Source organism: Chiloscyllium plagiosum, unplaced genomic scaffold (genome assembly GCF_037043375.1).
Source record: "Chiloscyllium plagiosum isolate Xiang-an unplaced genomic scaffold, Cpla_swu_hap1 HiC_scaffold_23, whole genome shotgun sequence".
Classification (NCBI taxonomy): Eukaryota; Metazoa; Chordata; class Chondrichthyes; order Orectolobiformes; family Hemiscylliidae; genus Chiloscyllium; species Chiloscyllium plagiosum.
The window spans coordinates 59,971,861-59,988,422 of record NW_028270161.1 but is presented as its reverse complement, the minus strand read 5'-3'; the positions used below and the strand labels follow the sequence as shown (position 1 = coordinate 59,988,422).

Sequence of the window (16,562 nt, the reverse complement as noted above, 5' to 3'; positions counted from 1 at the left end):
TTCAATTCCCGACTCAGGCGACTGACTGTGTGGAGTTTGCACATTCTCCCCGTGTCTCCGTGGGTTTCCTCTGGGTGCTCCGGTTTCCTCCCACAGTCCAAAGATGTGCAGGTCAGGTGAATTGGCCATGCTAAATTGCCAATTAGGTAAAGGGGTAAATGTAGGGGAATGGGTGGGTTGCACTTCGGCGGGTCGGTGTGGACTTGTTGGGCCGAAGGGCCTGTTTCCATACTGTAATGTAATCTAATCTAAAATCCACACAGACAGTTACCTGAGGTGGGAATTAAACCCGGGTCTCTGGCAGCTGTGAGGCACTGTGCCACCGTGACGTCCTAATCACATAATAATTTCACCTCCAGACTCAATATGGTGAAAAACTTTGTAACACATTCACTTACCTAGTCTTAGTTTAATTTTTGCCATCAAGATAATTTGTGGAAGATAGATATTTTTCAGCGGGAATATTGGAAGGGAGTAAATGTTTCCATCATCTAGATGTTGTACACTTTCTCCCAGTGAAACAAGCTGTACAGGAATCACAAAGCTATTAGTTCAGTGCACCTTTTGACCAAAGACTCTTATTTTCTCTAAAGAAAATTAAACATTTGCATGATATACATACATAAATTAAAACAGGTTGCTTAGAATCAACATCATGGCCAACTCTATTGCCATCAACATTAATCTTGAGAGCACATTAATATTTCATCTTACATTGATTTCACTTTATTCATGCATGCGCCATCATTATGCATTGAGATTAGTTTAGCTCTGGAATGCCTCATGGTTGGTATGCATTGATGGCTACTGGGTAGTGTGTGTCTTTTTGTTCTTAGTTTATTAAGTGTTCTTTGTACATTCAACTCACCATTCTGAGAGATATGGATGAATTTTCAGGCTATCTGGTCCTTCTTTCACCTTGTGGAAGGCATTGTCTGAGATCACTCTCAGCAAAGATAATTGAAATGTGAACTCAAAGCTTATAAGACCTTTGCCAGCCAACACTCAGAATGGACACACATTTGGTCAATACTAACCCCAGCATTTACACTTTCTTTTATTTTCTTGACTGCCCATTTCCTGTACAAAGACACCCAGATACCTCTGTACTGCATCTTGTGGCTGTCTTTCCACACTGAAATAATATTGTTTCTCAAGTGTTCCTGTCAAAGTGAACAACTTCACATTTTCCCACATTATATTCCAGATATTATGTTGCCCATTCACTTAACCTATCACTATCCCTTTGTAAACTCTGTATAACCTCAGAAGTTACTTTCCCATCTGACACAAAGAACTGTGGATGTTAAAAATCTGAAACAATAACAGAACTCCATTTCTGAAGAAGGGTCACTGGACCTGAAACAGTAACTCTGTTTCTCTGTACACATATGCTGCCAGACCTGTTGAGTTTCTGCAGGATTTTCTGTTTTTGTTTTCCCATCTACCTTTGTTTCATCAGCAAACTTTGCTACAGAGTCCTTTCATCCAAGTCATTCATATTAAAAATAAGTAGTTGAGGACCCAGACTTAATCTGTGAAATTATTCGAGCTGCAGTTTGCCAATTTGAAGAATCAATTTATCACAATTCTGTTTCCTGTTAGCCAATCCTCTATTCATACTAATATATCACCCCCAAAACCACAAGATCATACCATCTGCAGTAACCATACTTTAAATTTGTTCATGGGCACCACTGGCTAGGCCAGCATTTATTGCCCACCCCTAATTAGCTTGGAGGAGGTAGTAATGAACCGCCTTTTGAACTGCTGCCATACAAGAGTTATAGGTATATGCGCATTGCTGTTAAGGAGGGAATTACACATTTTTTCATTAGAGACAGTGTAGGACTGGGTGATATATTTCCAAGTCAGGTTGGTGTTTGGCTTGAAGGGACCTTGCAGGAGGTGGTATTCCAATGCATCTGATGTATTTGTCCTTCTGGATGCCAACAGTCATATAACTGTAAGACATTGTCAAAGGAGCCTTGGTAAGTTACTGCAGTGTATTTTGTAGATGGCACACAATGTGCTTATAATGCTTTGGTGGTGAAGACAGTGAATGTTGAACATGATGGATGTCGTTCCAATCAAGCAGCTGTTTTGGCCTGAATGGTCTCCAGCTTCTTAAGTTTTGCTGGAGTTGCACTCATCCAGGCAAGTGGGGACTTTTGCTTTTTGCAATGGGGAGATGGAAAGTGACTTACACTCCACAGAACTTTTAGCCTCTTACTTGCTATTTTAGCCACAATATTTATGTGACTGGTCCAATTTAGTATTTGGTCAGTGGTAACCCACAGGGTATTAATAGTGGTGGATTTACGACCATTGAGTGTCATGGGGGTGATGGTTAGATTCTATCTTAACGGAGATGATCAGTGTCTGGCACTCGGATTGCACTAATGTTATCTTGCCACTTATCAGCCCAAGCCTGGATGTTGTTCAGGCCTTTGTGCATATGAACAATGATAACACCAGTATCTGAGGTTACCCAAATAATGGTGATCAGTGATCTCCACCACCTCTGACCTCATGATGATGTTACTTTTTGCAGAGTCATTTTGAATGCCTCTTAGAAATATACTACAAACAGACTACATCTACAGGTTCCCCTTTACCCACACTGCTTGTTATATTCTCAGTGAACTCTTAATAAATTTATCAATCATGATTTCCATTTTTACATAACTATTTATTTACTTACATTTATTATGCTTTTCTAAATGTCCTGTTACTATTTTCTCAATAGATTCTAGCATTTTCCCAATGTGTGAATTTAAATTAACTGACAAAAAGTTTATTCCTTCCTATCGTTCTTTTATTGAATGGAAGTGTTACTTTTCTAGTTTTCCAAACAGCCTGGGTCTTTCCAGAATCTAGGGGATTTTGGAATACTGCAATTGATCTATTCATAAGCTAAGGCTATAATGGGGTCTGACTGGCAAGCAAAAACCTTCCAAAGTCTGGTACTGCAGTGGAATCCGAGACTGACGTTATGAAGGTCTAATTTGAGAGGATACAGATTCAGATTTCTGCCATCATGTCTGACGATCCCTATGCTAAAAAATAATTTCAGGGTATTGCAACTGTCAGCATTTTATTTTTGTCATTAATTCACAGCATGAGTAGCATGGTCAGTGTTTATTTGTCTAATTTACTGAAGGGGAGAGCGAGAATGAGATGGCAAGTAATGAGGGGATTTGAGTTCAGGACCAGGGATGAATTGCAGGAATTGTCTAGGATATTAGTGAGACCATTCTTGGAATATCGTGTACAGTTTTGGACTCCTTGTCTGAGGAAGGATGTTCTGGCTATGCAGTGAGTGCTATAAAGGTTTACCAGAATGATTCCTGGATGGCTGTACTGACATATGATGGAAGACTAAATCGGTTAGGATTGTATTCACTGGAGTTTGGAAGGCTGGGTGGGGGTGGTGGTTGGGAGGGTAATGGATAGAATCTCATAGAAACCAAAACATTCTGATGTTCCTGATAACCAGAGAGTCTAAGTCTAAGTCTAAGAATATAAGGTAGGCCATTTAGGACTGAGATAAGGAGAAATTTCTTTACCTAGAGAATAGTGAGCCAAAGGAATTCTCTGCCACTTAAAGTGGTTTGAGACCAAAACATTGAACAGCACCTCTGTGTGAGGTGAATGTGAATTGGTACCACACCAGTTTTTTACTAGGTTATACATGTAGGCTTGAAATCTCTATTGGGAGAGTTGGAGGCTGCAGCACTCTCATAACCCCAGCGGGATCGCCATAGAAACAGTGTAAATTGCTGAAACCTGCTTTCTCTCTCTTTAGAAGCCTCACTCCTACTAAGTTTAGAAGGGGAGACAGGAAGAAACCCTCAGGGGCCAAAATCCTGATGTAATTTCATCATAACGGTGGCACGGTGGTTAGCACTGCTGCCTCGCAGCGCCAGAGACCCGGGTTCAATTCCCGCCTCAGGCGACTGGCTGTGTGGAGTTTGCACATTCTCCCCGTGTCTGCGTGGGTTTCCTCCGGGTGCTCCGGTTTCCTCCCACAGTCCAAAGATGTGCAGGTCAGGTGAATTGGCCATGCTAAATTGCCCGTAGTGGTAGGTAAGGGGTAGATGTGTAGGGGTATGGGTGGGTTGCGCTTCGGCGGGTCGGTGTGGACTTGTTGGGCCGAAGGGCCTGTTTCCACACTGTAAAGTAATCTAATCTAATAACATTAGTGAAATTTAAGTAGAATTTCAACTCCATTTACACCTGTGAAATGCCTGTGCATTTTAGATGGATTCACGATAGAATCATTAGAGTCCCCAACCAATCCAAAAATCTTTTTTCTCTGCTGTTAAGGGATAGGAGTGTTGTTGGCTGAACCAGCACTTATTGCCCTCCCTAATTGCCCTTGAGAAAGCGTTGGTGAACTTTATCAAAACATTTGGTGTTGGAAAAGCACAGGCAGCATCCAAGGAGCAGGAAAGTCGGTGTTTTAGACCATAAGACATAGGAGCGGAAGTAAGGCCATTCAGCCCATCGAGTCCATTCCGCATAAGCTCTTTATCAGGAAGCTGCCTGAGCGGCTGTGCTTTTCCAGCACCACACCTTTTGACTCTGATCTCCAGCATCTGCAGTCTCATTTTCTCCTCGTGGTAACCTTTGGTCCAGTGTAAATTGCAAAACACAGATTGAGGGCAGCCAAAGGAAAGAAAAGTTAGTCAGGCCCTCATTTAAGCAGAGAAAGTACTGAATGCATTATTCACTACGTGGAATATATGATGTAGGTTGGGGATCAAACACAGTTTGGATTTGGTGAAGGGAAAAGAAGCTGGGATATTTCAAAAACCATAGTATTGCTGAACTATTATGAGTCAAAAGATTAGATTAGATTAGATTCCCTACAGTGTGGAAACAGGCACTTTGGCCCATCCAGTCCACACCGACCCTCCAAAGAGTAACTCACCCAGGCTAATGCATCGAGCACTATGGGTAATTTAGCATGGCCAATTCACCTAACCTGCACATCTTTGGACTGTGGGAGGAAATCCATGCAAACAAGGGGAGAATGTGCAGACTCCACGCAGACAGTCGCCCAAGGCTGGAATCAAACCTGGGAACCTGGTGGATGAGGCAGCAGTGCGAACCACTGAGCTACCGTGCCGTCCCCAAAGGAGAGAAGCACTCCAGAGATGTACAAGCTAGGTGGATTAGTCATGGTTAATGCAGGGTTATAGGGATAGGGTGGTGGGGATGCACTTTGGCAGGTCGGTGTAAATTTGATGGGCCAAATGGCCTCTGTCTGCACTGTAGGATTCTGTGATGCTATGTTACAATGCAGAAGGCCATTCTGCCCAGTGTACCTGATGTGGCTGTCCGAATGAACAACTCACTCAATATCATTCTCTCACTTTTTCACTGTAACCCCGTACATCCTTTCTTTTCCAATAACAGTCTAATTCCAAATTGATTGCTTCAGTTGAATCTGCTTTCAATACACTCTCAAACAGAATGTTTAACCACTTTGCATTGTTTTCACTTACCAAATAAATCCAAGCTTTTTCATCCTTGATCCTTCCATGAGCTGAACACTTTCTTCCTATCTACTCAGTACAAATCCCTCACGATTTTGAATGCCTTAACCAAATCTCTTCTCTGCCTCCTTTTCTCCAAGAAAAACAGTCCTAATTTCTGCATTCTATCTTCATAATCTGAAATACATCTGCCATGATTGAATGGTGGAGCTGACGAAAATCGGCCAAATTGCCTAATTCTTTTCTTCTACCTTATGGTCTTATTATCATCCCTTAAATTATTCTGGTGAATCCTTTCTGCACCTTCTCAGCCAGGTCAAGGAACTAAAGTGTCTGTGCTCATGAGGTCTTTTAAAAAAAGGAGGCTCTCAGCAAAATGCTAATGGGAGGATCTCCATGGGATTTGTATCTTGAGGAAAAACTGGAATTCAATGAAATTCTAGAGAGACGTGGCATACCTTTAGAGTTGGTTCCAAGAAAAGTGAAGGAACCTTCAAGATATTGTAAGACAAGAAATTGTTGGGGAGGAAAGTAAATGGTAGAACTGATTTTCAAACACAAATTGATGGAAAAACACAGCATGGCTGGCAGCACTTGTGGAGAGAAAGCATTTTGGATCCAGTGACCTTCAGAATCAGCATCCGTAGTTCTTTGTTTTTTCCGTTTCGGAGTTGAACTGATTTTGTTGCATAGGTCTTTGTGCTAAGTTAATGCCATTTGCTTGGTTCATTTCTCTTTATGTATACAATAAAGTTGTTAAACCTGTGAAGTCTCATGGCACATTTCTGCCTGCTGATTGCTGTTTCACTGAATTTTTTCTTTAACCGCTAACTATCCAAACAGGATTATGACATCATTTAGTTCATAGACAACCAGAGACAGAGAGAATTATACAGCAGAGATGAGACCCTTCAATTCATCAATCTATACTAATCCCACTTTCATATTTTGAATCCACATAGGATCACAAGTATCTTGGAAATGTTCAACATTCCGTCACCTCCTGAGCTCACAACTCATTGCCATGGGTTGCCATATACACACTCTTGATCGTATGCTGGCTGAGAGCTGCCCTGCACCCCCAGTTCCACTTCATCCTCTTGCTCATTTGACACCTAACAAGAAACCATTTCTTTTCCTTTCAGGCGTTATGGAGCACAATGGTGTTTTGAAGAAGGGTAACTGGACCCAAAACGTTAATTTTGATTTCTCTCCATAGGTGCTGCCAAACCTGCTGAAATGTTCCAGTAATTTCTGTTTTTGTTTCAGATTTTGAGCATCCAAGGTTCTTTCCATATTTTTTTTGCCTACTTTCCACCAATTGCCCCATGGCCTTGAATATCATAACATTTCAAGTGCTCGTCCAAGTACTTTTTAAAGGTTTTGAGGTTTCCTGCCTCAACTATCCTCTCTGGCAGTTTGGTTCCAGATTCTCACCAACCTTTGGATGAAAAAAAACTTTTTTTCAAACCTCTTCTCAACCGCCTGCCTTTCACCTTAAAAGGTATGTCCTCTCATTACTGACTCTCCAACAAAGGGGAACAGCTGCTTTCAATCCATCCTGTCCATGGCCTTCACAATTTTGTATACCTCAAACAGGTCCTCTCTCAACCTTCTCTGCTCCAAAGAAGACAAACTGAGTTTATCCAGCCTCTCTTCATAGCTAAAGTGCTCCACAGAAGGCAGCATCCTGGTGAACCTCCTCTGCATCCCATCCAGTGCATCACATCCTTCCTGTCATGCGGTGACCAGAACTGTACGTACCACTGCAGTTGGTGCCTAATCAAAGTTTTGTATAACTCCAACATAATCTCCCTGCTCTTATTATCTGTGCGTCAACAGATAATGTCATGTTTCCTGTATGCCTTCTTAACTACCCTTTTAACCTGCCCTGCGACCTTCAGAGATCTGTGGACAAGTACCCCAAAATTGCTCTGTTCTTCTAGGTTTCCTAGTGTTGTGTCATGAAATGTGTTTATCTGGAGAATCATTTCCTTTGTCTTTATAGATACACAAACATGCCTAATTTTAAAAATTCCATATTACAACACATCAGCCCCTCTGAAACTTGTGGCTAGAATCCTTATTAAGTGATGCCATTTTTGCTGAAAATGATTGAACTCACTTCCAAGCAACTTCCACACCATCAATGTTGACGCTTCAATTTATTAGCACAAAGATGAAAGAGCAGGAACAATGTTCAATTGGATCATAACTATGTGATTTGTTACATAAAATGTTACTGCCGTTTTGTCAGTTCAATGGATAAAAATAAAATGAAAAATAGTACCTGGTCAAAAATCAGTTTCTGGGCTGACAAACACAGATTAATTTTTTGCTGCATTGCAGCTTCTTTTGAGTCACACAAAGTTTCCGACTTTCTTAAATCGCTGAGCTGAAGAAAAGCTTGAGCAAGAATCATTTGGGCCCTAGATGAAAGAAACTGTCTTCCCCTCAGTAGATTTATTATCTCCTGTTAATAGAGTAAAACATACATAAAAACAAATTTACAACAACTTAAATGTAAAACAGGACAGAGCAAACTGTTTAAAATGTCATAGCTCTTGGATAAAAGTGAATGCACTTTCCATTTCACAGTCTGTTTCAATATTTAGCGCTTCAGATTATGACGGGCTGACAGTCATTGGAAATTCCAGAGCAGAGGACAGTTTGTTTAACATGTAACTCATTTGATTTTCTATTTATTAAAATTCAATGTAATATTGTGAACATATAAATATTGCTCCTGTATTAATATGGTATAATCTGAGGGTGACCCTCTGTCCTCCCACAGCATAATTTGAAACAGAAGATACAAGTCATAAAATTTCAAGGTGGCAGGAAAATACTTTGTATTTGACCTCTGAAGCACATTAATGTCTGGTATGAATCACTCCAGCCAATATTTAAGAATGTCAGGTGGTCTAAATGGGGTCACAGTAGGTAAAAGCTTGGGGAGCACAGCTCTCAGGAAAGTACATCCAAAGGAAGCCAAAACTTTACACAATTTTTTAGATGCAGTCCCATCAAAGCATGTTTGCTTCTGCACTCAAATCCCTCCATCTTCCTAATTGATTGCTACACCTGCATGCTAACTTTTAGTGACTTACCAGGCAAGACACCCTTTGGAGCGCCACATTCTCAACCTGTAACAATTAAGAAATATTCTGCCTTTCGGTTTCTCCTATCGAAGTAGCTGACTTCACATTTATAGGAAGGCAGGACCAAGGTTTGAATCCCACCATGACATCTGGAATTAAGAGTCTTAATTGATTAGTTGATTGTTGATTGCCAGAAAAACCCAGTTGGTTCACCAGTGTCCTTTACAGAAAGAAACTGCCATCCTTACCTGATCTGGCCAACATGTGATTCCAGATCCACAGCAATGTGAGTGGCTCTTAACTGCCCTCTGCACAATTAGAGATGGGCAACAATGCTGGCCTGATTAGCAATGCCCTCATCTGATGAACCCCATCATTAGTGCAGTCTCAAACAATGGGTGGGAATCAGAAAGTTTCCCAATCAGATTTGGAGTCAGGCAGAATTCTGCTTTCTTCTGCTTTCTGCTTTGTTTATATGTTATATAGAGCCTTTTGCTGAGTCCATAAGGAAGGTTGCAAGCTTGAAAAGAGTGAGTGACTATTCCAGGCAGCAAAGACCTCCAGATCAAAGCCTCTACATGGATGGCATTACCATTTTCTGCTTGGCTCCACTGTCAGTGCACAGACTCATGAGCATCTGTGACCAGTTCAAACTAGCCTCGGGAGTCAAGGTAAATCAAGGAACAAGGCCACGTTCTTTGAGAACTGGGCTGACAAATCCTTTATCCCCTTCACAGTCAGGACAGATTACCTGAAGGTAATGGTTCAGAGGGACTGGGGCATACACAAAATCTTGGGAGGAGCGCATTGCCAATGTGAGGCAGACACTTGTCTTTTAGGAGTGTGTATAAAGCTGGTCATCAGGTATGAGGCACTCTTTCTGTTGTTATATGTGGTGCAGGTCTAGCCCATTCCCTAAACCTGCACAATTGCAGTCACCAAGCCATCTTCCATTTTATCTGGAGGTCGAAGATGGACCATGTCTACAAGGATGAGGAAAGTTTGTCCAGCAGGCTAAGATAAAAGGTAGGGAGGAGGGACTCTCCGACACCCCTCCCCCAGTCCCTCCTCCCTACCTTTTATCTTAGCCTGCTGGACAAACTTTCCTCATTCCTGAAGAAGGGCTTATGCCCGAAACGTCGATTCTCCTGTTCCCTGGATGCTGCCTGACCTGCTGCGCTTTTCCAGCAACACATTTTCAGCTCTGATCTCCAGCATCTGCAGACCTCACTTTCTCCTCATGTCTACAAGGACACCATGTCCAAAGCTCTGGATAATTGAGGGGTGGGGGTTGGAGAACAGCATCACCTTCATCCTGATGGCCATCTGCAACTTAATCAAGCTGTGCATTCAAGTACCAAGTGTCACTATGTACTGATGGAACGCTGCAAGTAGTTGGACCATTCTGTACCACCTGTCCTTTGTGGAGAAATTTGCAGAAAAACATTTTCGACCACAAGTCCATCAGGAAGTGGTCAGCATGTAAGTGACCTCAAGACCTTATAGAAAAAGGAGAAGATGGATCCTGTCACATGGTCCCCTGAGCAGACTGTCAAAGTCATTTGGTAGAAAACCTCATCACCAGAACTTTCCAACAAACACCAAGACATTGCGTGGCAGATGTGAGAAGGACACCACCTGTGAGCTCCTTCTTGTACACCCGTTCTGTCTGTGCCACCGCAAACTGCCTTCATAGCTGCTGCAAAGATGTAAAAACTGTCACACATCTCTTGTTGGAATGTGCCTTTGCAAAGAAAGTCTGGAGAAAGATTCTGAGCAGCTCCATGATGCAGGAATCTGTGCTCTGTGGTCTGATCCCTGGGACACACACCAAGACAAACATCGACTGCGCCTGCAGAACCATCAACTCGGTGAAGGTTGCTCTTTGGTCTGCCTGAAACCTGTGGGTCTTCCAGAGCAACTGAATGTTGCAGACTGGCACAAGTACTATGTGCTGAGGGACGCACTAAAGGTTGCGGCAGCTGCGACAGAGTTGGAAAAGACCACCATCTGAGGTCTTTCTGCCAAAGTTAAATGGGTATCTTTTCAGTTATCAGACCCTCCCGGTGCCTCAAATATATGTAGGCTTGTTTGTTGGTAGAATCAAACTCCATGGTCTGTTTGATTCCTTCATTTGTTCCTGAAAAGAATTGAACTGCATTAATGATTATGTATATAAATACACTTTTAAATAATGGATTATTTTTGAATTTTAAAAAAATTGAATAGTATGTGAGAGCTGGTTCTCTGTCACTAAGTCACAGAGGAAGTTGTATGGAAATAATCCCTTTCAAATTTTGTGCAGCAGAACCAGTAATAAAAAAGGATAGTCACTTGCTCCCCAAAGCTGCTATATGTATTGCACCAACCTATCATGGTTAGCTCTGACTACTCAGAGTCATAGAGATGTACAGCACAGAAACAGACCCTTCGGTCCAACCCGTCCATGCCGACCAGATATCCCAGATATCTAGCCCAACCTGCCAGCACCCGGCCCATATCCCTTCAAACCTTTCCTATTCATTTACCCATCCAAATGCCTTTTAAATGTTGCAATTGTACCAGCCTCCACCACTTCCTCTGGCAGCTCATTCCACACACGTACCACCCTCTGTGTGAAAAAGTTGCCGCTTAGGTCTCTTTTATATCTTTCCCCTCTCACCCTAAACCTATGTTGAAACTTTATTGCTGGAACAGCACAGCAGGTCAGGCAGCACCCAGGGAACAGGAGATTCGACGTTTCGGGCACAGGCCCTTCTTCGGCCTGTGCCCGAAACGTCGAATCTCCTGTTCCCTGGATGCTGCCTGACCTGCTGTGCTGTTCCAGCAATAAAGTTTCAACTTTGATCTCCAGCATCTGCAGACCTCACTTTCTCCTAAACCTATGCCCTATAGTTCTGGACTCCCCCACCCCAGGGAAAGGACTTTGTCTATTTATCCCCTCCATGTCCCACATGATTTTGTAAACCTCTATAAGGTCACCCCTCAGCCTCCGACGCTCCAGGGAAAACAGCCCCAGCCTGTTCAGCCTCTCCCTATAGCTCAAATCCTCCAACTCTGGCAACATCCTTGTAAATCTTTTCTGAACCCTTTCAAGTTTCACAACATCTTTCCGTTAGGAAGGAGACCAGAATTGCACACAATATTCCAACAGTGGTCTAACCAATGTCCTGCACAGCCGCAACACGACCTTCCAACTCCTGTACTCAATACTCTGATCAATAAAAGAAAGCATACCAAACGCCTTCTTCACTATTCTACTTGCAACTCCACTTTTCAAGGAGCTATGAACCTGCACTCCAAGGTCTCTTTGTTCAGCAACACTCCCTAGGACCTTAGCATTAAGTGTACAAGTCCTGCTAAGATTTGCTTTCCCAAAATGCAGCACCTCACATTTTTCTAAATTAAACTCCACCTGCCATTCCTCAGCCCATTGGCCCAATTGATCAAGATCCTGTTGTAATCTGAAGTAACCTACTTCGCTGTCCACTACACCTCCAATTTTGGTGTCATCTGCAAACTTACTAACTGTACTCTTATGCTCACATCCAAATCATTTATATAAATGAAGGAAAGTAGTGGACCCAGCACCAATCCTTGTGGCACTCCACTGGTCACAGGCCTCCAGTCTGAAAAACAACCCTTCACCACCACCCTGTCTTCTACTTTTGAGCCAGTTCTGTATCCAAATGGCTAGGTCTCCCCGTATTGCATGAAATCTAACCTTGCTAACCGGTCTCTCATGGGGAACCTTGTCGGATGCCTTACTGAAGTCCATACAGATCACATCTACCGCTCTGTCCTCATAAATTCTATTTGTTACTTCTTCAGAAAACTCAATCAAATTAATGAGACATGATTTCCCATGCATAATACCATGTTAACTATCCATAATCAGTCCTTGCCTTTCCAAATACATATATATCCTCTCCCTTAGGATTCCCTCCAACAACTTGCCCACCACCGACATCAGGCTCACTGGTCTATAGTTCCCTGGCTTGTCCTTACCACTCTTCTTAAACAGTGGCACCACGTTAGCCCACTTCCAGTCTTCCGGTACCTCATCTGTGACTATCCATGATACTAATATCTCAGTAAGAGGCCCAGCAATCACTTCCCTAGCTTCCCACAGAGTTAAAGGGTACACTTGATCAGGTCCTGGTCATTTATCCACTTTTATGCGTTTCAAGACATCCAACACTACTACTTCTGTAATATGGACATTTTTCAAGATGTCACCATCTATTTCCCTATATTCTATGTCTTCCAAGTCCTTCTCCATAGTAAATACTCGTTTCTGTTTCCATACTGTACATCTCTATGACTCTATGACTCCCGTGGCTCCACACAAAGGCCGCCTTGCTGATCTTTGACGGGTCCTATTCTCTCCCTAGTTACCCTTAATGTATTTATAAAAACCCTTTGGATTCTCCCTAACTATTCGTCAAAGCTATTTCATATCCCCTTTTTGCCCTCCTGATTTCCCTCTTAAGTATACTCCTACTGCCTTTATACTCTAAGGATTCACTCGATCTATCCTGTCTGTACCTGACATATCCTTCCTTCTTTTTCTTAACCAAACCCTCAATTTCTTTAGTCATTTGGCATTCCCTATACCTGCCAGCCTTTCCTTTCACCCTAACAGGAATATATTGTCTCTGGACTCTTGTTATCTCATTTCTGAAGGCTTCCCATTTTCCAGCCGTCCCTTTACTGTGAACATCTGCACCCAATCAACTTTTGAAAGTTATTTCCCAATACCGTCAAAATTGGCCTTTCTCCAATTTAGAACTTCAACTTTTAGATCTGGTCTATCCTCTTCCATCACTATTTTAAAACTAGTAGAAATATGGTCACTGGCCCCAATGTGCTCCTGCCCTGCACCCACTCAACTACAGAAGATATCAACACAATTCTTTAATCTTTCACTCCTGACAACCAACACTTCAAGTGCAATCTACAAGTCTGCCACAACCTCTTAAAGGAATGAACTGAATTAATCTTTATTATATCACTTACCTTACCTCCATATAATTTCTGTATGTATTTAGTTAATAACTTCAATTACTTCTACTTAAGCAACTTACAGTTGTGTAACAAACGAACCTTTACTGGTTTCAGACTAAATCTCTGCTGCTAGTTTATTCCAAATTGAATCATTTACATATTGAAAAACATATCCACACAGATTCTCAGTTCACAGACCACTCTGAATGATGAAATATCTTGTCATGATCATACCATGCAGGTCTTCAGCACGGTCACTGAACTATGGATTTGTGTAGCTCATTCATCCCCTTTTTTGATCATGAGTATTCCAATTTTTAAAAATCAGAACAAAGATTTAGTTTTGAACAAGAGCAAAGGTTAGTTTATTGCATAATTATTGCTTAAAGTTTTGAAATAAAAAACATAACAGTTAGTAGATAAAATACAGATACAAAAATTAAAAGTAGATGTGAATGAAAGATACTTATAAAGATGAAATTCAGATCAGTCAATCATCATTTCAAGCTTGTTATTTGCTTGTAGTTTCACAAAAAAGTGTTGCAAACTTAAAGTCATAATTCAGCAACTTTGCTTCTGTAGTTGAAGAGTTCGAGGTTGCATGTTGATTTGGGATCAGTGGGTACAGCAGGCTTTGAGTGGGAGAAAATGATTTCTTGTTCTTGACTGGTTCTTCAGTCACAGTAATTGCTTGTAGTCTATCAGCAGAATTGTGGTTGGTTTATGAAAACCTTTTCCTTTTGAGATGAGAACGCTCTCTATTGAATTTAGCCATAGTACCAAAGAAATGTCTGCAGCAATCCTCAAATCTGTTCCTTCTCTCCTTACAGCCTCATTTGTTCAATCTCTGAATTTTGCCAGGAACATATCTGGCGATCTAAAGGTTTGTACCATTCTGCATGCCTTCAGATGTATGTATTCATGCAAGTTCCTTTCATTATATTTGTCTCAAATTCTTGATATTGTATTTGCTGTTATATGACATGGCACTGGAATAAGTTATGTGACAAACAATGCTGAATTGTCACCAATGGAACTAGGTACTGAGAGAGACAGGACATTCTCAGATCCAAAACAACGGAATGGTGAAGTGAACATCAAACATCTCGATGAAATTTCAAAAACATAAACACTGATGCAAGCATCTTCTTTAGAGATCTCAGAAACAATCAAAGGAGATTTACTTCCTCTGGTCAAGAATTCTCCAACAAAAATCAAAGCAACTGAAATAAACCTTTTCTTCAGATTTCTTTCGTCTCAGTAGACGTTCAGCCAGATTGGCAGCTTAGAGAGCAATTTAATGTTGGGCCCAAACAGTACAAAGGGATAGCTACTAAGTATACATAAATATTTCAACCCTCAGTCAAAGTTGTGTAGAAATCATTGAGTGGAACACTGTACTCATGAAATTTCCATGCACTTATTTTTGACACGTATACTCACTTAACTAAAGGAGGAAAATAGCTGTCAAAAATAATAAGAAACTATTTTGCTTTGGGATTGATTATCACTAACCAACACTTATATATTCGCCTGGACTGAAATATTGACTCTACTTTTTCTCCACAGATGCTGCTAACTGCTCAGTTTCTCCAGCAATTTCTTCTTTTTTCCCAAAATCTACTCGAACTCCAGGATAACCATTGAACTGTCCCTCCTCCTGACTCACTACTGATAACCACCACCCACAACTACAATACCGCACATCAGCAACCAGGACCTGTGTGGCCAACGGTCAGTCGAGGGGGAAAGCAGGACTGGGGAGGGTCAGTCAGTACCTAGGGCGGCTGATGACCAGTCAGAAAAGCAGGCCAAGAAAGATTGGCTTAATATGCAGGGTGGACCGATGCCAGAAGGTGCATAGGGGACCCGTGGGCTGGAAAGCATAGAGGATTACTGGGAGCTGGGTTATGTGTCGAGTGCATTTCACTGTTGAATGCTGTTTTCAATTATGTCATGTTTTGTACACTGTTTTGTATTATGCTTGGTTGCAGGTGGTGTGTAAAGTGTTTGCAACTGTATATTGTGGGCCTTTGCCTACTGTTTAACTCTGCCCTTAGGGACTGTAACAGATTATCCTATGTACTTAGGTCATTATGGTACTATTTTGGGAGGGGGAGGGGAGGAAACAGTGACTTGTGTAAAAACTCTGTATGATTTCATGTATTGTTGTTGATTCCGTTGAGATTTGGGGTGTTTAGTTTGCGTCCCTATCTCTCTGGTGTATTATATTTATTGTTGTGTATTGCATTTTTGTATAACCTTCAATATAACCACAAAATTAGAATCTCCTCAGTTCAGGTGACTGACTCTCAGCTAGCTAACCACCAGCAGTGCATTGTCCACAAGGAAATAAAGGGTGACTTGGTAATGGGAGACCAGCCTCTGTGCAGTTATTTCAATGGCAGCTGGACAAAATAGGACATGCCTGAAGAATATTTGCTTGCAGCAGTCATCTTGGAGTTGGGGGTAAGCATTTCTGGCATCATGCCTTTATTTGGAAAGCTCGACTCATTTGATCCTGCTGTCAAAGACTGGGCCCAGTATGTGGAAAGAATATAATATTTTCACCAGGCAAATGACATTGGGGTATATGAAAAGCAACAGGTAATCCTTCTGACTGCCTGCAGACCCGCAGCATTCTCAGTTATAAGTGGCTTAAACTTTCCCAGAGGCACCAGACATCAAAACATTCCAAGAGTTGACAGAGTTGATTAAGAGAATATAACAACCCCAAACCTCCTCTAATTCTGAGATGCTATCAGTTTTATTGGCTGTTAGAGATCTGGGGGAATCCGTATTGGGATTTTTGTTAAGGTTGAGATGACTGGCATAGGTATGTGATTTTTGGTTAACACTGAATGTGCGGTATTGTAGTTGTGGGTGGTGGCTAAGGTGAGACAGTTTGTTTTAAAATTACTTACCGGTAGCGGGCAGCGGTGTTTTTTTT

At 41.7% G+C, this 16,562-nt stretch overlaps 1 protein-coding gene across 1 annotated transcript in view; it reads right to left on the bottom strand.

The window, feature by feature from the left end:
- The window catches only part of cfap54 (cilia and flagella associated 54), a 527,984-nt gene that overhangs the window by 114,069 nt on the left and 397,353 nt on the right, over positions 1–16,562 (bottom strand). Inside the window, exons 56-57 of the mRNA XM_087999737.1 lie at positions 7,795–7,977; positions 399–525 (exon numbers count right to left, since the gene is read on the bottom strand). Coding sequence (XP_087855863.1) covers positions 399–525; positions 7,795–7,977 — 310 coding nt within the window. The remainder of the gene's footprint in view (positions 1–398; positions 526–7,794; positions 7,978–16,562) is intronic.